At 37.0% G+C, this 25030-nt stretch overlaps 5 protein-coding genes across 5 annotated transcripts; 2 read left to right on the plus strand and 3 right to left on the minus strand.

Annotated features, from left to right (window-relative positions):
• Positions 1-2465: 2465 nt before the first annotated feature.
• Positions 2466-4585, minus strand: LOC131768735 (major facilitator superfamily domain-containing protein 6-like). Its single transcript, XM_059084462.2, has one exon. The coding sequence runs from the start codon at positions 4564-4566 to the stop codon at positions 2962-2964; it is 1605 nt and encodes a 534-aa protein (XP_058940445.2). The 5' UTR covers positions 4567-4585; the 3' UTR covers positions 2466-2961.
• Positions 4586-5961: 1376 nt separating this feature from the next.
• On the minus strand, positions 5962-9193 carry LOC131768756 (transmembrane and ubiquitin-like domain-containing protein 1). Its single transcript, XM_059084484.2, has 3 exons — positions 8852-9193; positions 6919-7177; positions 5962-6481 (listed from the first exon to the last, which is right to left on the minus strand). The coding sequence occupies exons 1-3, from the start codon at positions 9075-9077 to the stop codon at positions 6121-6123; spliced, it is 846 nt and encodes a 281-aa protein (XP_058940467.2). The 5' UTR covers positions 9078-9193; the 3' UTR covers positions 5962-6120.
• A 42-nt stretch (positions 9194-9235) lies between these two features.
• On the plus strand, positions 9236-11251 carry LOC131768715 (costars family protein ABRACL-like). The gene is made up of 3 exons (XM_059084445.2): positions 9236-9340; positions 10194-10348; positions 10898-11251. The coding sequence occupies exons 2-3, from the start codon at positions 10216-10218 to the stop codon at positions 11014-11016; spliced, it is 252 nt and encodes an 83-aa protein (XP_058940428.1). The 5' UTR covers positions 9236-9340; positions 10194-10215; the 3' UTR covers positions 11017-11251.
• Positions 11252-11387: 136 nt separating this feature from the next.
• Positions 11388-20325, minus strand: LOC131768714 (protein adenylyltransferase SelO, mitochondrial). The gene is made up of 19 exons (XM_059084444.2): positions 19802-20325; positions 18445-18583; positions 18003-18036; positions 17741-17852; positions 17490-17613; positions 17005-17111; positions 16806-16909; positions 16434-16557; positions 16257-16305; positions 15902-15936; positions 15368-15408; positions 15179-15251; positions 14913-14999; positions 14518-14638; positions 14313-14380; positions 13558-13603; positions 13240-13283; positions 12710-12776; positions 11388-12134 (listed from the first exon to the last, which is right to left on the minus strand). Exons 1-19 carry the CDS (start codon positions 20284-20286, stop codon positions 11952-11954), a joined length of 2043 nt encoding a protein of 680 aa, XP_058940427.2. The 5' UTR covers positions 20287-20325; the 3' UTR covers positions 11388-11951.
• Positions 20326-20405: 80 nt separating this feature from the next.
• On the plus strand, positions 20406-24404 carry LOC131768757 (prostaglandin E synthase 3). Its single transcript, XM_059084485.2, has 8 exons — positions 20406-20528; positions 20606-20722; positions 20979-21048; positions 21418-21516; positions 22774-22863; positions 23140-23184; positions 23363-23411; positions 24170-24404. The coding sequence occupies exons 1-8, from the start codon at positions 20515-20517 to the stop codon at positions 24190-24192; spliced, it is 507 nt and encodes a 168-aa protein (XP_058940468.1). The 5' UTR covers positions 20406-20514; the 3' UTR covers positions 24193-24404.
• The last annotated feature ends 626 nt before the right edge of the window (positions 24405-25030 follow it).

The following is a 25030-nucleotide window of genomic DNA, read 5'->3' on the forward strand; positions in this document are numbered from 1 at the left end:
AAGTGATCTTGTTTCTTTCAAGCAGCTGAAGATGTTTTCTCGCCAAGTGTTTGTGATAACCACATTTGGAAGCTCGGTAAATTTCATTTTCGTTTTATTTCAACTACACAGAAATAGGAGTTAAGGCTGAATATCAAATCTTACCATGGGGTGAAAGTCAAACTCAAGTTTTTCATGCATTAAGTACAGTCATCTCCTACCTTCCAAAATTCAACGTTCTTTGGTGCCCAACACTAGACTTATTTAGCCAAACGCGTTTTCTTTTATTAGTCTGGTAGCTATGGTTACGATAGAAACTGTTGGTTTCGAGCCAAGATGAAAATTAATATTAGAAATGAACTTCCCTCTTACTGTTTGGGCTCTTTGCACAAAAAGCTAAATTGGTAGAATAATACTCGGCGAAGAATTTAACTCAGTGCAACGGATTGACTGGAGTAATGTGTCTTGGACTATGAAATGTCATTATTAATTCCTTGAAAGTGTCGCACGTCACGTCAGGTGCAAAGGCATTATAATTATAGATCGTCTTTGGTAATTCATGTCAAACAAACGCAATGCAGGTGAATTTGAGAGAAGAAACGAGAGACTTTAATAAGAATTAAAGGCAAGTCCAGCGAAAATGGTTTTGAGACTCACACAAACATAGATAAAGAGGAAAATTTTGCACTTCGTACTCCTTAGCTCGATGAATTTTATTAAATTGATTACAGTGTGTACATAGTTAATCTATGTTAATTAGACTGGAAAGATAGATGTTTTCTTTCTGTCATCCATAATTTTCTGAAACGTGTTGATTTTCCTTGTGTGATTCTTTATCTTATTTTCTACAATCAGTTTATTTAACAAATAGAGAAGCCTTGACTGTGCTCTGTTCTGTTATAAAGCACGCAGGAAGCGGCTAGAGCACGAAAGAAGTGTAGGGAGAAACACGAGACGAATTCGCCATTGTTTTTTTAACTCCTTTCGTTGAATTGAAATACGGAAAGAGAAAGATACCCGTAAAACTACATGGATTAACGACGCGCGAGGCTTCTGACGTTATTACCAAGTTTAAATCATACACTAGAGTAAGGAGAATATGAACCTTTTTGTGCACATCAGGAACAAAATCTCATTCACGCAGCACGAAATTTAAATACCCGCTTATTAAACAATTGAGCAAATGACGATAGTCTTCTACATGATTCAACGGCGTGGTAGGCTTCGGACGTTAATACCGGTTACACATGCTCTCATCACCTTTGTATCACACAGTGAGCCTCTAATTGAATATATCTTTCGCCAGTTTTAAGCAATGTAAAGGAAAAAACGGTGACATTTCTTTACTTCAGATACGAAAGCTACAATCGCCCCACCATCCACCTCACCGTGACTATTTGCATCCTAAAAAAATCTACCATAATCACCCCCACGGGGAGGATTTGTCGTATCATCAGTTTTGCCGATGGTTTAAATCTGCCGCTCGTATGATAATCGGAAATTTGAAAAATCGCGCGTGTATTTTAAAGCTGTTTCCGCCATTGTTCCAAAGTAGCCATATACGGTCATTGTAATCGTTAAACAAAGCCTGCTCAACTTTCAGCTGATCCGCTTTTCTTGATAGGGCTATTATAGCCTCTTTCTTATAAAAGGCGTTTTAATTAATTTACGTACTGGTAAACACATTTATGATTACTTCTTTACGATTGTTTGCCCAAGCATCAACTGGGAGAGAAAGTTAGTTTCTAAAGAAACTGTGGCATTAGGTTGGTGGGGGGTGGGGGGGGGGGGAGAGGTAATAAAACTTAATTCGGTTTGATTAACTGAGTTCATAACTGTAAATTAGCCACCGTAGAAAATTACTAAAGTTGGCGTTCCGAGCGTTGGCCCTTGCTCAGAGTGAATGATGAAGGACTAACGTTCGAAACGTCAGCTTTAGTAACTCTCTACCGTGGCTAATTTACAGTATCAACTCGTTCGCATAAAACTAAATTTTCCCCTTTGCGAGAACTTCTTAGTGATCGACGTGAACACGACTTTATCCTATTGTCTCAGTAAATTTTAGGTTGTTTTTACTAGTTTTAAATCAAATTTGGAAGTCTTGTTTGATTTTTCTATGAGCGATGCGCTTTTGATTCAGTATACTAGTTTTCAAACCAAGATGCAATTTCGCATGAGGTGACTTAGAGCGCATATATCTTTTGTTCTGCTTCTCTTTAAGTTTGTAAAGCACGGTTCCATGCATGCACGAGTTGTACAAACTTTAATTAGAGTCAAGCACGTACCTTGGTAAATGAGAGAAAATGTGGAACCCTCATCCCTCTTTTTCTTTCCAATTGCAATTGATTGCTGTTGCTAAAAAAATGTTCAATCTAACCTTGTAAATAAGGATCATAATAAGCATAATGACGTCGAAGCGCGCAACCTACAGCGAAAGAAACCGTGATACTTAGCCACCGTTATTCGCTAGTAATGATGATGATGGTTGTTGATGGAAGTCTCTTTAGCGGGATGTGCACTTAATAAAAAAAGCGACATTAGCAGCGTGTCAACGCGGAACGTTTGTAAAGGTAGTTGCACTAAGCTAACTTGGGGATGACGAATGGAAAGAGGACCAAAGGGTTAACGGAGATCAAGTTTCTCAAACTCTTCCCAAAAGGAAAATGCCTAGGAACGAGATTAGGTCTCTCGCAAAATGGCTTCGCGCGCTTTTATTGAAAACATTTTTAAAAAGCATCCCCACACACAATAGCGTAAGCAGAGCAAAAAAAGCTGCAAGGCCTTGCGCGAAACGAAATGAAAGAAAAAAGAATAAACTGATGAAAAAGCGGCGATCATTTCGTAAAATGCTTAATTTCACTAAGTTTTGAAGAGCTACACTGGAAATGTCTGGCTCCCAGTCCGTATATCATGACCTCGAGTCAAAATATTTTCCCGTGCCTTCCTCTCATTAGTCGAAATGGTCTTGACAACGTTCCCGTATCAGCTGGTGCTACTTCTGGGCTGGATGTGCCTTCCTACTACTCCAAATTTAGGATCCTCCATATTCCGATGAGAGAAAAGGCCTGGCATGAGTGGAGCTACAACCGAGGGCGGAGAGTCAACCTCAGGGCTATTATCTGGACTCTGTTTAGCCTTGGTCTTCATGTTCAACTGATTCGGCCTTATCCCGTTACTCATTCTTTCGTCCGGTCCAAGAATTTTCTGAATGGTTGCAAACAACACTAAGACAAACAGACTGACAATTCCATAAGCTCTAAATGTCATTTTGGTACCAAACTGGTGTATAAGCACACCACCTATTATCGCGCCGCATCCCCTCCCTAAGCCGTGATGCAATCCTTGTAAAATGCCTTGAGCGGAGGTCGCGTATCCAGGGGGTGCAATGCGACCTACATAGCTTGTGCAAGCTGCCCACACTGCAGCATGTGTCATTCCTTGCAAAATTTCCAGAGGAAGCACTAACCATGGATTGTTTAAGAACGAAATGTACACAAAACGAATTAAATTCCCCAAAAGGCCGACGTAGAGGACGCGAATGTGACCAACGCAGCCAATGAGGCGACCCACATTGAAATAACACGCGATTTCCGAAATATGATCGATCAACGAAGCTATCCCGAACAGAGTCGGCGGACCACCGAGGTCTTCAAGATGCCAGAAAAGAAAAGTGAAAATGAGGCCGACTCCAAAACCTAAGAAAAATGTCACGAGTAAAAACGTACCGTATCGCACTGATAGCAGAATGCGGTATAGTCCGGATCCTTCGCCCCGAAGTCCTTCGTCCAATTCTAATTTTTCTTTGTTTGGGAAGGTGAAGCGGGTAGCCACAGTCAAGGCGCACACCATGAAAACGAAAAAGAAATAAAAGCCAACCGTGTAATTCTGGCTGATTATTTCACCACAAACTTCAACTCCACTGATGCTATCGATGACAAAACCTAAAAGAAACATGGCTGTTCCCCATCCAAGGCTTCCCCACATGCGCTGGCGCCCGTAAAGTTCTTTGTTCTCTCCTAGCATCCCAAGAGTTGCTGAGTCTGCCAGTGTTATGGCTGGAGCCGAGAAAAATTCTCCCACGACCGTTAAAAAGAGTAGGACTAAAAATACTTGGTGTACTCCTTCACGATCATAAACTAAAGAACTCTTGGCTTTGAATTCGGGCTCTTTTTTGTCCGGGGTGTTAGGCGCGAGGAAATCTTTGATCTCTGATGTCTCTCCGTCAACAATTTGCGATACATTTTCGGTGAGAATGAAATATTTCCTACACGTAACAGGTGCTGGTTTTATAAAAGCCAACGAGAAGTTGAAGGAAATCCAACACATCAGCGAAAATATCATCAAAAGTTTCCGCTTGTTCAAACGGTCGGCCAGAGATCCTAGAAGTGGCGCGCTGAAAAATTCCACCATCGGACGGCAGCCAACTAGAATGCCGCTTAAACTTGGGTTCATTCCCAGCTGCTTAAAATACACTCCTAGAAGTGGGAAAAACGAACCAACGGCTCCCCAGTAACAAAAATAAAATACCTTGGACACTAAAAGCTTCCTGTTCACGCGAATGAACTTGGGACAAAATGAATTTCTCATTTTCTCGTTGTGTTCAATTTCGGAGTTTACCCCATTGGACTGCGCCATTACTAGAAAGACGCAAATTTCATAATTAGCCAAAAATATCACTTTGGATTCAAGCGTGGTGTATCTTTAAACAAAAGGAACACGGTAACTGTTTAATTTTTAAAGTTCTTGCAGAGAATTAATTGCTAGTACCGACTAGTGAAACTATTTGAGTGGTCTGTGGTTGTATTGTTCTAGGCTTGAAACACGTAGTACTTTCACCTCGGTCGACCGGCACGATTTTTTAAAAATGTAGGTTTCGATTTTGAGAAGATCTCAACCGTTCCTAACGGTTAAGTTTACGCGAAATCGTTCATGAAAATGATATCACCTTTTAAAAACTATACAGTTTGTATAAAATTTTAAATGAGGGAAATTGTAGTCATGCAGTCAGATTAAAACGTCCCAAGAAGTTTCATTGCAACATAATGACTTCTCGAAAGACGGCTTGTCTAAAGAACAAGTGCAAAAGATGACAATTGAACTAAGAAAAGTAACTCTAAAAAACCGTTCCTCAAAATTTATTTTCACATGAAACCGTTGCCAGGTTTTCACGATAGAGAAAACCTTTTTTCTGTATCGCGTTTAGAATGCTGTTGTACCAGATGACAGATGTCTTAATTCCACCTAAATATGCCTGCTCGAGAGTTATCCGCCGCTTCACTGGTTTCGTTCTACTTTGCGTTAGGATTTGGCTTGAAGGCATGCACAGCCCTCTGAACCAATGGGATGCAACACGGAAACTAAATGCGACTTCGTTAATCGCGTTTAATTTTTACTCGTACTTCAAAAAATTCGCTTGTTTTCACTTTGAGCTCTCATTGGCTCCTTAACCTTTTAACCCTTAAGAGTGACTAGCATCTAATTTCTCCTTACAATATCAGCCCTGAATCATGCAGTAAGGTCATGAGAATAAAGAAAATTATCAGGAACAAAAGAAGCTGTTGACTGTTACACAAATTCTTCTTGTGGAGAATACCTTTACTGATGTTAGGGTGTAACGAGTTAACAAATTTACCTTTGTATTAATTTGGGTGCTACGACACAGGGTGCTTACCACCAGGCCAAGAAATCCGGAAATTTTCGAGTTGAGGTCAAATGGTAAGGTTACTTTCCGGAAATTCCGTTGGGAAATTTTGGAAGACATATAGAGGTACTTCTCTTTTTTTTCCTTCTTCGGGAGGAACGGCGGAAAATACTTTACCACTTGAATGAATCTTCGGTTTCCAGATTAGAAAGGGGTGAAACACCTGATAATAGTACGCGTAATCTCATCGGTCGAATTCGGAAAATCGCGCTCCATTATACAACGGTTACACCGACCGGATTTTCAATGTTAAAAAGACCCATGAACAATGAGCGCCCTAAACCAAATTTAAGTCGTTTCATTACTGGTTATTCAACTTTATTACAACTATCGTCATTTTTGTTCATCTTCACAAATATTATCCCCGTATACTAGAAGCAAACTGAATTGCTGTGACGAGTTATCGCCTAAAGTGTTCACGCTTTTATAACTTTTGAAGCTTAAGACGTTACGACGTACACTAAAAAGCCAAATGCAAGTGTCATAAAAATTAGAATGATTACTGATGCAGCACTGAACAGATGCCTGTAATTAAATAATCCGTACCAGCAGAGTATAAGAATAATTGCCAAGATAGGAAGGAAGAGCTTTGAAGGGTCCATTGAGAATATTAACCCTTCCTCATCTTGTCTACCCGAATGTTCCCCTGGTACCCTCTGTGCATCAGATATTTGGGCGTGGATCACGGACTGATCGGCGACTCCATAAAAAGAGACTGGAGCGGAGTCATCTTGAAGAAGTTTTCCGTTGTATATGAGACGCACCCTCATCCCATTGTTAAGTTCATTCTGAAAACATAACCTGTAAGCAAAAGAGAATTAGAACAATTTTTAACTGAGTTTCGAGAAAGTCATCTAGGATTGCTTTGTTTTCACATCACTTGCTCTGTGATTGCTCCAGAAAACTTGCACCAATCTCTAAACCAATCACAATCAAAACTAAAACCAATCATGGCTCGGTCACCCATGTTTCCCCACGCTTTAAGCAATTTGGTAGCTTTTACTGTTAGATTTCATTGGCCCTTGACTCTTTAACTGCCAAGATCTCATTACTAATTCTCCTTACTATCTGCCAAATGATTCTCAACATGTAAGTTTGCAGAATTTGGTATTAGATCAATTAGTAATCCCATACTTGATATTTTTCTTCATTCTCATCACTTGTCTTCATAATATTGTATAGATATAGTAAGGAGAAATTCTGTCTTGGTCACTCATGGGAGTCAAATTTTACTTTACCTTTTCAATTCTCCAACTGCTATACTTCTATTTACAGATAAATTCCTTTGATTCTCCATGAATTTGACACGGATTGATATAGGTTCTTCAGTGGGACCTTGTTGGCCACTAGCATCAGATGTGCTTTGAGTCGGTCCTCTCTGGCGCACTCTGTCATTCTCTGGTTGTGACGCTGACCTATCATGAGTATCATCATATAATGGTGTTGTTGTTGTTTGACTGAGTCCAATATTCTCTGAGTCAACCTCTTGTGCTGATCCTAATGTCAATTAGAAAAAGGCAATATAAAACCAAAAAAGGCAATACAAGACAATTTGGAAAGTCTGAGAAACCTCAAAGTGTATCACTTGAGGAACTTCCCTAAGCTCCCTTCAAATGCTACTTGATATTTACTTAATTAAATAATATCACGTTTAATTCACCCTTAAACTACTAAGAGTGATAAGAATCTAATTTATCCCAAAAGTAACCACCCTGAAATAAATATTTAGGTCATTATAATAATGGAAATAATTGAGAGGTCAAGAAGCTCTTGATTATTGCGGAAATTCTTCAAAGTTGAAAAGTATCTGTTGATGTTAGTTTGAGAATTTGTCGATGGATTAACTATTAATCCTCTTATTAATATATTTTTCTTTATTCTTATCACATATCTGCATGGTACTGTACCTGATATTGTAAGGAGAAATTCTGTCTTGGTCACTCATGGGAGTGAAAGAGTTCATATTCTTAAATGCAACAACATCAAATGCTATTGACTGATTTAAAACAAAATATGCAAAAGCTGGAGGGGGGGAGGTTAATTCTCTCTGAGATTATATGTTTGGCTGCTATATGGACGCATTTTGATTGGTTCTTACTTATGATCTATTGGAGGAGAGATGCATAGATGACATTTCCATTAAACACATTTTGCTTCTTTATCATACAAAACAAATAGATTCCATATTGTCATGGGTCTGTGAAGTAATGGATCAAAGAAGACGTAAAGATATAGTAAGAAATAACATAAACAACAAAGTAAGAAATAATTATTCCAAGGAACCAAGGATAGTAACTGATATGCTAAATAAATTGGAGTGGCTATCTCTTGAATGGAGATGAATTCCCTCTTGATTATCGATGTTTCATTGCATTGTTTATCATACTGTTGATATCGATAAAGATTCATATCTAACTCCTTTACTACACACTTCAAGGAGTAGTAACTCCAAAACCTTCATAAGACCACATTCAAATTGCAATCAATATGCATACAGCTTTTTTCTGTGGTCAGTCAACCAATGGAATAGACTTGCAGGTGACTTTGTAAATATAGATGATAATTTAAAATTTAAGGCCACTCTACGCAACCATCTTATTGAAACTAGGAATTGGTTAAAAATTTCTCTTATCACATATATATATATTTATTACTAGTGTTAATTTATTACTTATATATTAATTATTTTGTTGTATTTATATTGATGTGATGCGTTGATACACTTAATCAATTAATGGTAGAAGTAGAAGTAGAATATCAGTGATACACTCGATCAGCTGTGCCTCGCGTGGTACCTTTCTATTCTTGCCACATGTTGATGTCATCTGTGACCTAACTACTGAACAGAGGAATGGCAACATAAAATCTACTTGTAAAATCGATAATCGATCTTGGCAAGATTTCCGTATCGTCCCTTCTTTCATTAAGCATGCGGTTCGTTGATAAAAGAAAACAAAGGCAATAGACTACGACAAGTACTATGGCTTTGTTTAGAGTGGTTCGGGGTTATACGGAAATCTTTCTTCGATCTTCATCGCTTAGGCCTACACACCCTGCTGAGCACCAGCTAGCAACTTGCAGTTGTGGCCTGCTGCTGCTTGGATGTTCAGGCGACGTGTACGCATATGGCGATAAGAAGTTGAAAGTGCAGGTGTAAATAAAATGTCCTACCTTGTTCCTGACTTGTGTTCTCATCGGCACGATCAGTAGGGTAAAAAGAACCACTTTGGTTAGGATCTGACGAAATGTTTGATTCAAATACATGTTCTGTTGCGGTGCGATTCGTTGCATTTGAATTATACACCAAGTGAACTAAAAGCATCGTCAAAAGAGTCGCCAGAACGCTAACCACGAAAAGAACTTCATTATCAATTCCTTCGATAATAGAAGGTGCCATTAGTATTGCTTTTTAGGTATAGGATTGTGATAAAACCGAAAAAATTACTATAAGCTGTTCCGTTTAAAAATAAAACAAAAATTTCGCCCAACTTTTGACTACATAGGACATTTTGATCTAATCACATGACAAACTTCCTTTCCAAGTGTATGCTGGCTGGGAAGTCTAGTGCGGGCTCAAGCTGCGGACGTGCCAACCCCCGATCTGGACGCAAGGACAAACTGGTCTGCCCTCAGAGTGTTAGCATTTGTCATAAAATCCAGGTTGGAAAATTTAAGAATGATGATCCTTAAGAACAATCGCTGTAGCGTGATTTCCCTTCCTGTAACTTCCGGACAGACTCGTTGCACGGGATGGGTTGTCGTTTTCTAAACCAGTCTAGAAAACTGTTTCACAAGATCGAAATTAATGGGTTATAATCTGTTCAGCTAAATTACATTTTAGCCTTCGATCTCTAAAATCAAGTACACCTCTCCTGATTTCTGATTATTGAAATATATTTCTACAAGGTATATCGAATGGGTCGTCGAGTTTCAAATCGTACAGGCCTTTCACGTTTGTATATGCATGAGCCTGGAACTCGAGAGAGCTCGATATTTTTGGTATGCAAATATTTTTCTGCATAACCTGCAAGTCTCCTTCGTTGCATTAGGATTACTTGGACGAAAACGGGTCTAAAGGAGGGGAATCGAGACTAAAAAGTCGGATGTAACGGTCCAAGAAAACCTGCCAGGGCATGGATCCATTGTACGCATATTAATGATTTGCGATGATGATGAATTATTAGCTTTGAGATAGTTTGAAAGGGGCAGTCTTAACTACTTTAATTAGCACTGGCCAGGGTTGTGTGTTCCATCTTGGTGACTCTGATCTCTCCTTGAAGTTTTGCTCATGGGTGACAAGTTGTGATTTTACTTGTAGAGAAAAATGAATCAACACATGAATACATATCTTCTACAAGTTGTAAGAGTTCTTTCAGTGCAAAAGGTCGTTAAAATCTTTAGAAGCATATCACTGGAAATCATCTAATTTCCAATGAATCCCAGGAAATAAAAATCAATCATGGCTTTGAGAATCTGCTGATATTAAAACATTAAAATGGCCTTTAAATTACAGGTGATAAAGAACAGGACCAATAATGAATGTGGAACATGAAGTGAAACTTTTAGTGCAGGAAATGAAAAGACTTGGGAAACCAAATTCTGATGGCAAGATAACAGTCAAGTTTGGAGTGCTATTTAGTGATGATCGTTGTGCCAACATCTTTGAAGGTAAAGCAGACACATAAACTTTCTCCATACTCTTTCAAGTGAAGTGGATTTGTCTCAGCTGTTTTTTCATAAATTCTCACAGAAAGACTCCATTCTTATATTGTCTCATCACTCTCTCCCATTTCAATCAATCTTTCTCACAACATCCAGTAGACAAATAAATCATACTGCTTATTCACATGAGCACAGGACAGTATATGTGTCTATGTTGTTTCAATCTTATTTTATACTTTTACCCTTGTTAGATTATTGTCACTTTGATCTCCCCTGTCAGGTCCTGCTTCCTTCCAGAGAAAACTTTAGATTAAGTTAATTATCCAAGGAAAAGTGCAAACATGCTCTCATTTCTCAAAAAACCACAGCCACAGACCTCACCCATGAATAATAATTTTTTGTCATGATTGTATGAGATCATAACATCTTAAGAAAGATTTGAGCTCAGTACAAAAAAGTTCCCCAACATCACATAATATCTTCAATGTTCATGGTTATTTCCAAGTTTGACAGTTGAAATCCTTTTTTTTTTTTTTTTTTTTTTTTTTTTCACAGCCCTTGTGGGAACTTTGAAAGCAGCTAAGAAGAAGAAGATTGTGACTTATGCAGGGGAATTACTTCTCCAAGGTGTACATGATGATGTGGACATTATACTGCTGGTGGATGAAGAATAGCCCAAATAAGTCACTAAAAATATTTACAATTTTCAGGCAAGAGAATAGTTATTGATTTATTCACAAATTGAAAGGTTCTGAAATAAATTTTGTAACTTATCCTTTTGTAAAAATGAATTGTTTGTGATATTTGTCTTTATAACAGTCTGTTGATGACTCTGTTGTAGAGATGTGTATTTTACATACTAGTTAATTTTTGTAATAAAAATGTAATACAATCCTTTTTATTAAGGAAGTACTGAGTAATTTCATTTATTTTTCTCTGCATGTTGTTAACAAAATTCCCCCACTGAAACCTATCAACAAACCCTTGCATGAACCATTGTCTTAATTGAAGCAGTCACTTATTTTCCTAATGTGTGCATGTGAAGTGTTTATTGATAATTTATTATGAATGGTAATTATATGTACCTTTCTCTTGCCAATAACAACATTTCTACCAACAAATTGTTTGAAAATCTATTATCTATGAACAAATTACAAAATGGTTTTGTTCTTAGTAGTAACATCAATCTCCTGGCACACTTCAAGTACAATCTTCCATCTGGTTTTAAATTGTACTGTCATAAGCTAAATGCATTTTAGCATTTAAGCCTGGGGTTTGATGCCATGTAAAAGAAAGTCACTGAATGCCTTCTCTACAAATGAGCAGAACACAACACTTCATTTACATTATTTTCCACATTGATGAAGTTTCACTGCCGTTGCCAAAATTGTGTTAAATATTTGTAGCAGATTGTGGCTCATATTCATGCCAACACTATCATGGCAAGGTCAGATCTAATAAACCCTGTAGATAGGTCAAGTTGAAGTTCTCACGCATGGACTTCCCCAAAAAGGGAAGTACCTGAAAGTGGAGTAACTTGCCTACTCACAAGGAAATGTGTGTTGCTTTTAGTTACTGGCTCATTCATGTAGTGAGGCGTTTATGATGATCAGGTCACCCTTAAATCAGTAGCCCAACCTGGTGGTTTACTGTCATAACTAAAATATTCCTCAGCACTGCAGCTTGCTTCTGATGCCTCTTGGAAGCCACTCTCTCTATTTGACTGTTGGGTTAGTTCAGTGTCAGTGTCGTCACTGTAAGGGTTTTCAAGAAGCTTTAGAACTCTTCGAACCTGGCAGTAAATAAAATGGTGACAACAATGTTGAGAAAAGATGTTTTCAACTCAATCATTGACCAATTAACCCTTTTCACCCTAATATCACTGCATATTCTCCAAATTACTCCTATATACATTTCCTAACCTGCTAACAAGGAGACTTAGTTTGACAATCATGAGGTTCTTTAGTTGGTGATCATTTCCTTTATTCTTGCAAACTCCATGTTAGATTAAGGGGTGACATTGTAAAAAGAAATTGGATGCTAGTCACTCTTGGGGTTCAATGGGTTAGGATGCTCTACCACAGAGCTACATGTAACTTACAGTGGTTGGGCCACTTAATATCCTTTATACTGCTAAAGATTTCAACGTTCTCAGAAAATGAGAGCGGTTTAATTGTAATCATCATGATAATTTATTCCTTTATCTTTAAAAAGGTATATCTCTACTGTGCCTTATTGCTCTGAAAATCTGTTCTCCTTCAAGTTGGAGTAGGCTAAACTACCTTAATCACAATTGTATTGTTTTAAATTTCTCAGCTAGGTCTCAGCTAGGTATTTTTCATTCTGGTAACAGCAGCTTTAATTTACCTCTGTAAAGTCTCCCTTCTCTGCTGCAGAAATGGCATTTTGAGCAATATAATTCCTGAGGATAAATCTGCAAGAAAAAATATGAACTATAAGAGAGCTCACATGTAAAGAAATCATTGTCATGGAAACAGGAAGTAGGAGCCAAGTTAAATGAGAGCAGGAAAGGGTATGGGAGGGGGGGAGGGGGAAGAGAAATGGGCAAACACATTGCCGTGAAGAGTGGGAAAAAATGCCTTCATTTGTGGATGATACAAGCCATAAAGAGCTGGAGATCAGGAGATGGGAGTTAAAGGTACAGGAGACAAGGAAGCAAGGTATGTGGAGAAGGAGACTCTTGTATACAATAAAATGATTTAAGGTTGGAAAATACATACACCTCAAGGTAGAAGCCACTAACAGTAGGGAAGCAATCCTTGTTTCTATTGTTAACTTGTGAGAAATGAATAACTCTTTTTTCCCCACAGGTCATAAAACACAGCTGAATGACTCATTTGATATCCCTCTGGTAACAAAATAAAGTTCAGATTTACCTTGGATTATTAGATTTCATTGTTTCAACTCTCTCCTTGTTTGCCTAAAAAGAAAATAAATGAATAAATAAAAAATTTTTAAAAAACTATAAGAATCAGAGGATGATTTGATAACTTGTGGGGCTTTAAACTGTCAACAAAATTGTGCATCAAATCAAAATGATAATCATGATAGAGTATGAAAAAAAAATTATAGCTCTCAATTTTACAAGTTAGATGAAATAAAAGCGCAATACATTTTGCATGAACCTCAAAGGCAAAAAATTATCTCAATTTTTTCAATCACTTATGACTATTTACAACTTGAATGTTTCATACTTTCTCATGATCTGGTCCATTTTCAAAATCTGCATTAAGACGCAACCTGAAAATAAAAGAAAACAACCACAGTTATGATTAGCAAAAGGTAATTACTTTTAGTTAATTGTAATTATTACATTACCTCAATCTTCTCCTTGCATCAGCAAGTACATGCACTTGTTAACCATTCAATTATCCAAAATTCAGAGAGGTAGTGGACTAGTGTTAACTAAAGCACACTCTGTTCCTGATAAAAGTGCATGGATTTGTGCCTTGGCCAGGGTCCTAATTACATTGAATGTGTTGTGATCTAAAAAAATACACTTGACTTTTATTATACATCTCTAGCTCCACTCGATTGGATAAATAGGCACCAGTGGGTTGTCACAGAACACTATCAAACTGTTGGAAGGTGAATAGGGTGGAGAGGGAGGGGGCAGGGTGGAATAGAAATGGGGTAGGATGGAGAGGGATGGGGTGGGGTGCCATCCAAGAACATGATATGTGCTTGTAGCTTTTTTTGATATTATGATCATAGTCATTCAACTTCAGAATTTGCCTTATTGTTACTATAAAGCTCTAGCTTCATAATGCCCCTGTAGAAGTAATCCAATCCCTCAGTCTTGTCTCAAAGACATTTTTACTGTCAGTTACCATTCCAATTTCCTAACGTTGTATCTGTCAGGAATAATTTCACTCCAAACTCTACTCTAATTTGTTAATTCATATTTGATCCTTATGCTAAACTTAGAAAACAATAATTTACTCTGTACCTGTATTGATCAATCCAATCTTTCCACAGTTGCCTGTCTTTGCCTCTCTTTTCATCAGGTTTTAACTCCTAAAATAACAAATAAGCAAGAAAAAAAAAAGTTATCAGTTTTAAGCAAATTAAATTATAACTAATTAATAAAAATAAATTAAAATTTTGACTCAAAGAAATTAAAATACTAGCCAGGGGTGAGTGGGGCATCTTACATTCATCTGCTGAACCCTCTCTCTCCTTTCTAGCTCCTTTTGAATCAAAGATGCTCCATTTCCTAATTGCTGCAGGAGACTGGGGCTAGTCTGAAGAAGTGTCATCAGCATCTGAAATTCTCTAATTTAAAAAACAATTAGTTTCCAAAAGCCCCCTCTGCAGCAACAGCAAGCATAATCTGTAACTACATGGCTTAAGAAATGAACTATTATAAAAATCTCCATTCAGAAGGAAATGTGTTCAGGAAAAAGTATAAAAAAGTTCTAGAGAGCTGAAAAATCTCAAATCAGTAACAACCCTTACAGCTCAAATTTGAATGAAAACAATCCCATAAGCGATGGCTTTTTAAGAAACAAAAAGGATTACTTAATGTGATAAAAGTACCTAAACATACCTTGCCCCAAGGAATGGTTTTGAAGCTTTCTTCAAGTCATCCACTGTTTGACACTGGGACAATAGGTACTCCAGAACATTTTCATCACTACGTAAAAAGAATTAATAAGGAATATTTAATTTCAGATGGACAATCCAAGCTAGCATGGATTGGCTGCAAGCTAAAAGGAAAAAAATCTAATATCATGAGTTACAGGAGCTACAAGGCATACAATCACAAATAGGCTCATCCATGTCACTAACTACTTGGAGACAGTGAGAACCTACCTGTCATCGCCTTCAGTGCTACTTAGCAATGAGATTCTGTGAAGGCATCTAAAACAATTGGTAAAATCAGCACCTGGAGGGAGAAAAAAATAAATATTGAAAAAATTTCAAGTTTTTTTTACCAGAAACCTTCTAAAACAAAGTAATTCTCTCTGCATTCATTCACCAAAAAATAAAATGTTTTGTGACCTGTCTTGTGCATAGTTTCCAAAAGACTTTTCACCAGATCCCTGTGAAGCAATTTGAGATATCAAATTAAGTGAAAAGTACACATGGTTACTGGCAGTAACTGACACTATTTATACTTGGTGATCATCAAGATGTCTGAAATCTGATTATTCAAGCATTACATCATATCTTAACCATCCACTGCTATAAGATTTGAAAACGATGCAATCATTCCTAAAAATGGTCAGTTTTCAAGAAGAAGCATAGACAGTACATTTACCTCATTAAATGAAATAACATGCAGTATGTTACTCTTGACTAGGAATCAACTGTTGTGAGCTATCAGCAAGAAGCATGATTTATTCTTCTCAAGCTCAGTCAATAAAGATGAATTACCATTTGACAGTATCACATTAACTATGTTAAACTCAGAGCCACACAAACATAATTTAATGTTAAGAAAATTATACAGTGGAAGTGCAATGTGAATATTTCTTACCATCAGTAGTAGACATAAATAAATCAAAAGAAATTTAATTAATAACAAGTACTTACTCATCCTCTGGTAGCTCTCTTTTCAATAAGCCAAGCTAAAAAAAATTAACAGGTGAATTGGTTTCAAACATGCTACCTGGGATGTTCAGTCCACATTTTCCATTCTTGTTCTCATCACTTATAAATACATAAACCCTTTAAATGCTAAGAGTGATCAGCATCTAATTTCTCCTTACAGTAATACTGCTAAACCATTCATTAAGATCATGAGAATAAAGGATATGATCGCCAACATCAGAAGCTTTGATCATCAAATGGATTCTCCTTTTCAGAACCAAAAAAATTATGGAGAGTATGAAGAATATAGATACTGATGTTAGGGTATAAAGGGTTAACTAGCACATTCTGAACCTACCTTTAGTCTCATTTTATTCATATAGGTTTGCTTGTACTCCACATCATAGCTGGAAAATGATTCATAAACAGTATAAGTGTGAGAGTTAAATTCACATGATGAAGGAAAAAATTCTAAATGATACAATGAAGCAAAATAAACATTTGACTGTCTCTTATATGTATGTTCGATACTTACATCTCTTCCACAGCAGCCTTTGACCTTTCCAAAGGAAGTGCGTCTTTAATAGCCTCTCCTAACTTGAACAAATTCCACTTGCAGATCTCAGGTTGAGCCTCATAGCGATACCTGCCTTGGTCATCTATCATAAGAAATTTTAAAAAATCCTGAATGATAAGCTTTCTATTCTCCTCAACTACAAGCAGTCCTTCCTTTTCAGGAGAGTCTGAAGCACGAGTAAAAACAAAAATCCATGAGAAAAATTGATGTTAGTGGGCTGCATGGAACTATGGGAGTGAGGTGTAAGAAAATAATTCTATGCAGCACATGTAAATCTTTTTTTTTTTTTAAATTTTTTTTACTTATGTGAATACAAATACAAAGTAATACCTGATGCATTGCAGACATGCTCAGGATCATAATGATCCATAAATCCGAATGGACCATAATCAATTGTCAAACCAAGAATACTCATGTTATCTGTGTTAAGCACCCTGGGAAGAAAATGATGAGATTCTTTTCAGATAGATAGAAGATAAACATGAAATGTAAACTTTAAGACTTGGTGTTGACAAAAAATCACCCTTACCCATGACAAAATCCTACACACTGCCACAGAGCCACAAGTCTTGCAGTAAGCCTAACAACTTCTGTGAAGAAAGCAAAGTATGTCTCCTCCCTGTCATCTGTGACCACCTATGGAAAAAAAAGTGTGACAAACTTTTGGAGTCTAACTTGGCATAAAGTCTCTGCTAGGCTCATTCTAGGTGGTGAGTGGTATCAAACAGTTAATATCACTCACCAACATCACTCCACAAGATTAAATAACAAATTTGTTCAAACTTCTAACAACTATTAAGATAAACCCTTAAACTCCCACGATCTAATAATTAACTCTCCTCTCTATCTGCTACACATTTCCTTGAAAATTAATTTCAAGAAATTGTTGAAGGTCAAGAAGAGAAGTTCCACCAAAAAAGTTTGAGTATTCTTATTACATGTTTGCTGGATAATGTATGAATACTGTAGGGAGAAGTTACATGTTAATCTCCCAACATAATCAAGTGACTATACCTGTGGGAAAAATGTTTGAACTGTATAATCAAGAAGCTGAGTAAGAATATCTGTACGTCCCTCACTTGGGCCTTTACGTCCAGTCATTGGGTCTGTTGGTTTAAATATCTCAAAAGAGCCAAACCTTCAAATCAAATGAAATTAAAATAAGATAGGCATGTAACCCAGGTGACGAACATCTTAACTTGATAAGAATTTTAAAAAAACCAAGACAGTCTGAACTCTGCACACACACACTTATTTAATATTACCTGATAAATGTTGGGGCAATCCTTAGAATAATGGTACATCTTTCTCTGATGGGGTTTCCATCATAAAATATGTCTCTGATTATCCTCGTATCCGAAGTCACACAGCTACCAGCTGCAAGTAAATAGATATCAATTCCATAAATTAGATATTAAACAAAAACTTAACCTGAAATGATTTACCCCTCTCCCTTTTAAGCTTGATAATGAAATTATCAAGAAAAAAAAAATGATCACAAAAATGTTTAAAAGACTCCCACATTACCTCTTGTGGTTGGAATTCCTAAAAAGTACATTGCCTACATAAATACAAAAGAGCATTTCAGTACTGACTTGATTAAAATTATTTTTACTACATCATATTAACACTCACATATGGTAATACCCTTTTTAAACATTTGTCTTTTTTTTTTAAAGGGCTTATGCTACTGACAACAGTATTGTATGTTTCCAGCTATATTCAATAATTTAAAAAATTGTTCAAGACATTTCACAGTTATTTGTTAGTAATAATAATATTGTTCATTATTACTACACAGTAATACTGTTTTTACATTTTCTCAAAAATCAGGTCTGTTCTTGCATGATAAGCAGCCAGAAAACTCTAATAATTACAAATTAAACTGTTCTTTGAGTGGCAATACATGTATATCATCACATGATAATAAATTAAAGTTGTAAATTTCTCATCATTTATATATCATCACCTCACTACAAAGAAATTCTCGTATGCTGGATCGCAGCACTTTTCTGCCATCTGCCTGTCTGGAATATGGCGTGAGACCAGCACCCTTGAACTGCATCTCCCACCTTTCTCCTCTCCCATTCACCACCTCACCAAGATACCTGAAATACAGAAATGATAAAATAAAGCAATGACCAAACATTAAAGAACGGATTACATAGTTAATAAACAAACAGATGGACTAAAGGATATACAGACGAAACAACTAGGAATGAAAAACATCGCAGGAATAAGTCAACAAAACAATTAATCTCATGTAAAACTGCAAATTTTGGTGAAAATCTCTCATACATCACTCTGGCTGAATTTCTGTCCTCATGATCAGTCCCACAAATTTGTAGCTACACTATGGTACCAAATCTCTCGCAGAGACAAAGATTACCCATGCCACACAAGACACATTGTAAATTACTTTGACTTGTCCTTTGGACATGTCAAGGGCAACTTGTATAGGCAGTAAAAATTTAAGGAAAGGCTTGATGATTTGGGCCCTGTCAATGTGAATTATTGGCAAGTACACATACCTGCCTTTCTTTGAGTTTGCATTGGAATGTTTACAGAAATTGTGAACATTTAATATATCAATTACAAAGTATAATAAAGGAAAACCAATACAATCCCAGATTACACTCTACACTTGATAGAAAATTATATAACAGATAAAGGAACAAAAAATTGTGTGTCTCACTATTTAGAATCACAAATAATTAAGATATTTTGCTGATCTTAGCTATTAATAAATAGTTAGGGGGACTGAATAATACAAGTTCATATGTGTAATATGGTGATTTGTATGTTGTTATTTGTTTATCTTGGTATAACTTGTATTTGGTAATTGTAAGCCTTGTTAATGTTATAGATGCTGTTCCTTCAGTGTTCAATTTTAGTCATGGCCTCTATGAACAGGGTTCATACCCTTTTTCAGAAACATTTATTTCAAAAGCTTTTCCAGGACTCAGATTTTCCAGGACCTCTAGTCTATTTCCAGGACTTTCTGGTCCTGGAAAATGTCAAAATAAGATTCCAGGACTTTCCAAGTTTTCAAGGACCTGCACAAACCCTCTATAAACTCTTTTATGTCTTCAACTTTCAGGAATGTGAAAGAATTGCTAAATTTCTCTATAAGCTTGAAATTCAACAGGCATAGAGAACATAATTATAGAGTGTTACCAACCCTCATCTAACAGATCATCTAAATCTAACAATGTAAGCCCATAACCGCCAACCCCCTGCCTCATACCCTTAAAAAAAACTTGATTACATCATCCGACAGGCGGTGTTTTTGAGGTCATGTTATTCTGATCAATATCTCAACTTACATAGTCGCCCCATCCCCTAGCTGACCAGAAAAATATCCGAACTGATGACCGCAATAGCAATGAGCTGATGGTTCCGCGCCAGGTAATATCTTATTTCCACTGAAAAATTCTGCGAAGTCATCTCGCTGTAACTCATCTTCTGATAAATCCAACAGAGACATTGCACTGCTAGAAAAAGCCACCGTTGAGGGATTTTCCACCGGAGTTGGCTCAACACGAGAGAAGCATGCTCCTGAAACCTGCCTTACGTAATTTTTCAGCTCCTGGTCAATTGGCAACGACCTCAGCGCTACGTTGTCCATGTGAAGAGTTTCCAAAGTTGCCATTTTGAGTCCAAATTTCAATGATCCCTCTGAGCTTGTGGAAATAAAATGCTTCAAATACGAGGTCAAGGTAGAGCAACAAGTTTTCCCTCGATGAACATAACTACAATTATTAAAAACACAAGATGACAACAATTTTCGTGGTAAAATGTAGCAACTCATGGACTAGACATCGGTTTGTTTTGTTAGAATGGCTGATGGTTCTGGTCGGTCGGAAATAAATCGTTTATGATCGGAAGAAAGCGTTATATTTCCGATTATCATCGGTAATTGCCGTGCCAAATGAGAGGGGTTGGTAACAAGGATTGAAAGCGTGACTTCAGTAAGTCCGCATGCTGCATCAAACAGGCTTGTTCGTTTCGAGTTGCTCTGTGGATATACCGTACAAAAATGGGTGAAGTCAAGTAAGAATATAGCTTTACCAACCAGTTTTGTTTTGGTATGCAAGAGTGCTAAATATTTTTTGATTCTGATGCTTCAGCACACTTTCTCCGTCGACGAAATGGGCACAGCGAAAAGACAAAATCTTCCTTACGATCGAACTGGCCGATTGTCAAAACCCAGACATAGTCCTCAAATCCGATACTTTACAATTCAGGTAAGGCGTTAGCTGTTAAAATTTTATTTGTTGTGGTTTAAAGTGTTCGTTAGGTAGCCGACTGATCGTGGTCTTTCCTCCCGACTGAAGGAAAATTATCGTAAATTGTCCAGCGCAAAATTAGAGCAATTTATTTAGCTGCATTTTGTGATCATAGGTTGTCGCTTGAGCTTACTACACAGCTTCAAGCCGGCAATTTCGTACTTTTGTCCATATTCGGTACAATAATCTAACTGTTATGATCCTACATCCACAGTTCTAAAGGAGGAAAAGATCAAAAAACATATACGTTGAATCTAGAATTCTACGGCGAGGTTGACCCAGGGGTAAGATAAGACTATGGTAGTTGTCACTCCAATATAATTAAGTTTTAAGTTATTAAATTTCACGTCGCTTCACTGTTTCCAAGAATTTGGGCGTGATGGACCTTATAAGGAAAACTCCAAAGTGTGCCTTAGCCTTAAAATTTTGTGAGCAGTGGTAATAAGCAACACATTCGAAGCTTAATTAAGTTTGTTACCTCTTTCTAGCTCTGTAAGTGGTGCATATTCTCAGGAACAGCTTCCAACGTAAATACCCCCAAGGGACTGTCATGTCCAAAGGGAGATTTTCCATTTATATCTGACATTAAGTTGGGTAAGAATGTTCAGAATTGGTGGACAGTAATTTTTTCATCATTGTGACTTCTATTTCAGAAATCAAAACAGCATATAACTGCAAGGGAGCTCTCTTTTTCTCTCGCAAAGAAAGAGGAAGGTCCCTATTGGCCAAAACTTCTCAAAGATGCAAAGAAGGTGAGCTTAAAATAGTTCAGTTACAGATCACAAAATATACGAACATTTGGTTAGAGCGACAGAATTCCTTTTTGTTTGTGGTATGTTGGCCTTTATTTTTCACTAAACTCGTGTTGATGTTCTATGTGATCCCTGTGTGAGCCCTGTAGCACTTTTCCAGCATGGAATCTGCTTGCTAAGTATAAAAATTAAAAAGACTAACAAATTCCAGTAGCAGTGGTGTCATTAATATAGGTTTGTCCTGCGATAGATCTATTCCAAGTTGTTGAAGGAGTATAATGGATAACAGATAATGCTTTTCACTGGATAAATTTCTATCCGGTGGATAGCGCAGTGCATTTTGTTAACACTTAACCACTGGATAGTGTTACCCACCCTTTGACCAACTGGTCCCAGAAGTTGAAACTTATCATAGTCATAGCTCTTGCTCAGACATATGAAAAAGAAAAGAAAAGCTGACAAAGATTTCCTTTCGCAAAAATGCATGGGCCTTAACCTTTTAACCCTTAGAGGGACTAGCAATTCTTTGCTTGTAAAAGCATTACTGCTTAACCCTTTAACTCCCAGAAGTGAATAACATAAAACTTCTCCCTACAATATCCATACGTGCTTCAGCAAACAGGTAATGAGAATATTCAAACTTATCAGGTAGAAGCTGCCATCTCAATCTAGCACCAAGATCTCATAAATAATTTACAAGGAAATGTGTAGCAGCTACAGGGGAGAATTAACAATCAGATCTTGGGAGTTAAAGGGTTAATTAGACTTTTAATGATGGAAATAATTGCCAACAAAATAAAATCTTGATTGTTAAACAAATCCTCCTTATAGGACAATTAGAAATATATAGAGAACAGTGTGGAGAAGATACATACTGATGCCAGGGTATAATAGGTTAAGGTATAGTGTGACTGTAGAAAACTGCCATAGACCTACTCAAAAATGGTTTGAGTGGAATGTAAGGATCTAGATGTGGATAATTTTAAAAATTGCTTTGCAATACTGGGTAATGGACTTGTGAATAAAAAAAACTTGCGAATAAAAAATTATGATGATAGTAAAGATCATGGCGATGAAGTTTACTTTTTAAACAAAATTAGATATCAAAATTAGATATCAAAGCTAGATACTAGCCACTAGGCAACCAATCTGATCTATCTAGCACTAGAATCTATCATGTCTGTCAAAATAACTTGAGTATAGAGAAACTTTATTTTTGCCTTGTGATTCCTATTTAACATTTTGATGGTCTTGCAGCCAAGTTTTCTTCATACTGATTTTAACAAATGGAGAGATGAGGATGACTCAGAGGAAGAAGACACAGGAATGGATGATGATTTTGAAGCTGTAAGTTACAATAGCACCAAGTCAAACATACATCTGCTGTGTGTCTGTTCAGTAACAGATCACAGATGACATCAAAATGTGGTAAGAAGAAAAATCGTGACTCAAGGCACACAGCCCAGTGTGTCACATTTTGATATCTTCTGTGATCTATCAATACTTTGTGGACCCACAGCAACATGAAATGCCTTGTTTTGTATGATTATAGAGAAAAATGCTGTTAATGGTGAGGTCGTTTAATTTAAAAGATTCAATATTTTTGTTTGGTTCAACTCACAGATGATGAGTAAGATGGGAGGACATGGTGCAGGTGCAGGTGCAGAGGTAAAGTTAGAAGGATTTTTAATTAGTTTTTTTTTTAATTTGAAAAAGAAAGCATTCAAGCTGAAATATTTTTGCAACCACTCAAAGAGCATAGTGAATCAAAACTAAATGAATTCAGAATCATTTTCAGATTTACACTCTGCTACATACTCATTTATTTGGCATTGTTGTTCTTTAGAGCTTTGATCCAGGAGATGTAGATGGGTCAGAAGACAGTGACGATGAAGGTGATTCTTTTGTTCCTTCTTCATAGCATTATTTGTTGTTCGGAAGAAATTTCTCAACCCTTTCACTCCAAGGTGGGAGGTGCGGTGCAGTGGCTTAGCTAATGATTGGTGAAGAGGTCTGGGTTTACGACCTAGGGGCTGTTTCTTGAAGGTTCCAGTAACTTAATGGGCCTGTAAAGCTGCTCAATTTTCCTTCAAGAGGTTTGAAAATTCTTCAATAAAACTAAAAGTTAAAGAAAGGAAATGGACTAGTTACAGTGCCAGAACCTGCTTCTCTATTCTTTGAAATTTGATCTCAAAGTTACTGGGACCCTCGGCCAGGTCATTGTGTCATGTTATTTGGCCATGAGACTTTTATTGTGTCTCTCTCCACTCAGAGGTACAAATGAGCACTGGCAAATTGTCAGGGAAGCCTGATGGAATGCTGGAGGGAGTAAGTTAACTTGGGATGGATTACCATTCCTTTCAGGGGCATTACTCATACTTCTGGTTACTTCATGTTACTGAATTGTGATGAGATCCAATTGGATGGGCCACTTTTGCTTGATAAAAAAATTTAATCTTTCACTCCCATGGGCTGCTTAAAAAGAGTTTATCATCACAATAACCATAGATTGTCAAGCACAAGGTGATGAGAAAAATTAGGAAGAAAAAAAGGCTGGGAAAATGGGTGACTGCTCAAGGGTGGATTGACTGTATATGCACAAAGTAGTGGTCTTGAGAAACTTATCCTAACAATAACTGTTTTCATATTTCAGAACTACCAGACTTGGAGAGCTGAGAACGATTTAGTTTGACTGTATAGAGAATTTAAATAGTTCCTGTGGAGATGGCCCTATCATCTAACCGCTTGTAGTGGCATGTTCTCATTTCATGCTGCTGTGATTTTGCTCCTCAGTGGGACATGAGTCCATTGCTTTTACCAGTTGTTTAAAATGCAGTCCGTGTCAGAAATAAATGTGTTGCTTGTTATTAAAGAAACAAAGTCCCTTGTTTGCGACTTAGTACTCTTTATCCTCTGAAACTATTCACAATGTTTCCTCAGGTTGTTGATATTCATTGCAAAATGTAGCGTTAGTGCAATTTGGAATAAATAAGCACGAGTAAATTTTTTTAATGACTAACAAAATTGCACAAGCCCGTAGGGCGAGTGCAATTTGTGGTCTTTGAAAAAATTAACAAGTGCTTGTTTATTCCAAATTGCACGAGAAAAATCATGTGATTACGTGTTAATAATATACATGGAAAAATACAAGATGGTCTATCATAATTAAACATAAGCAAAGCACGCGCATCAAGTGCAAAAAATAATTTATTCAAACCGTGCGTTCGGTCAAAACAACTGCGTACGATCAAAACAATAATATGCAACGATATCTTCACATCTTTAAGGTGCAAAAAAGTTCAAAGTCCGGCTAAACAGTTCAAGGAATTGTTCAGTCTGTGTCCAAATCACTTTTGATGAAATGGAATCGTCGTTTCCGAGGTTTAACCATGTTTGTTTTAAATTTTGGCGTTGGATCGCTCGAGCAAAGTGTTAAGCTGGGTCGGCTCGTAATTTTCGATTTCCTCGCCACTTTTTCCAAACAGACAACCAAAAAACAGTGCTTTTTACAATG

This window comes from Pocillopora verrucosa, chromosome 10 (assembly GCF_036669915.1).
Source record: "Pocillopora verrucosa isolate sample1 chromosome 10, ASM3666991v2, whole genome shotgun sequence".
NCBI lineage: Eukaryota > Metazoa > Cnidaria > Anthozoa > Scleractinia > Pocilloporidae > Pocillopora > Pocillopora verrucosa.

Coding starts and splice junctions, on each gene's coding strand:
- LOC131768756 (XM_059084484.2), bottom strand. CDS start 9,077: ATGGCACCTTCTATTATCGAAGGAATTGATAATGAAGTTCTTTTCGTG. Junction 7,178..8,851: donor GAACACAAGTCAGGAACAAG/GTAGGACATTTT, acceptor AATTGACATTAG/GATCAGCACAAGAGGTTGAC. Junction 6,482..6,918: donor GCAGTTGGAGAATTGAAAAG/GTAAAGTAAAAT, acceptor TTTTGCTTACAG/GTTATGTTTTCAGAATGAAC.
- LOC131768714 (XM_059084444.2), bottom strand. CDS start 20,286: ATGAGTTGCTACATTTTACCACGAAAATTGTTGTCATCTTGTGTTTTT. Junction 17,853..18,002: donor AGGAATTCCAACCACAAGAG/GTAATGTGGGAG, acceptor ATTTACTTGCAG/CTGGTAGCTGTGTGACTTCG. Junction 17,614..17,740: donor ATTGCCCCAACATTTATCAG/GTAATATTAAAT, acceptor TTTGATTTGAAG/GTTTGGCTCTTTTGAGATAT.
- LOC131768715 (XM_059084445.2), top strand. CDS start 10,216: ATGAATGTGGAACATGAAGTGAAACTTTTAGTGCAGGAAATGAAAAGA. Junction 10,349..10,897: donor TTGTGCCAACATCTTTGAAG/GTAAAGCAGACA, acceptor TTTTTTTCACAG/CCCTTGTGGGAACTTTGAAA.
- LOC131768757 (XM_059084485.2), top strand. Junction 21,049..21,417: donor ACGGCGAGGTTGACCCAGGG/GTAAGATAAGAC, acceptor CTTCTATTTCAG/AAATCAAAACAGCATATAAC. Junction 23,185..23,362: donor GTGCAGGTGCAGGTGCAGAG/GTAAAGTTAGAA, acceptor GTTGTTCTTTAG/AGCTTTGATCCAGGAGATGT.
- LOC131768735 (XM_059084462.2), bottom strand. CDS start 4,566: ATGAGAAATTCATTTTGTCCCAAGTTCATTCGCGTGAACAGGAAGCTT.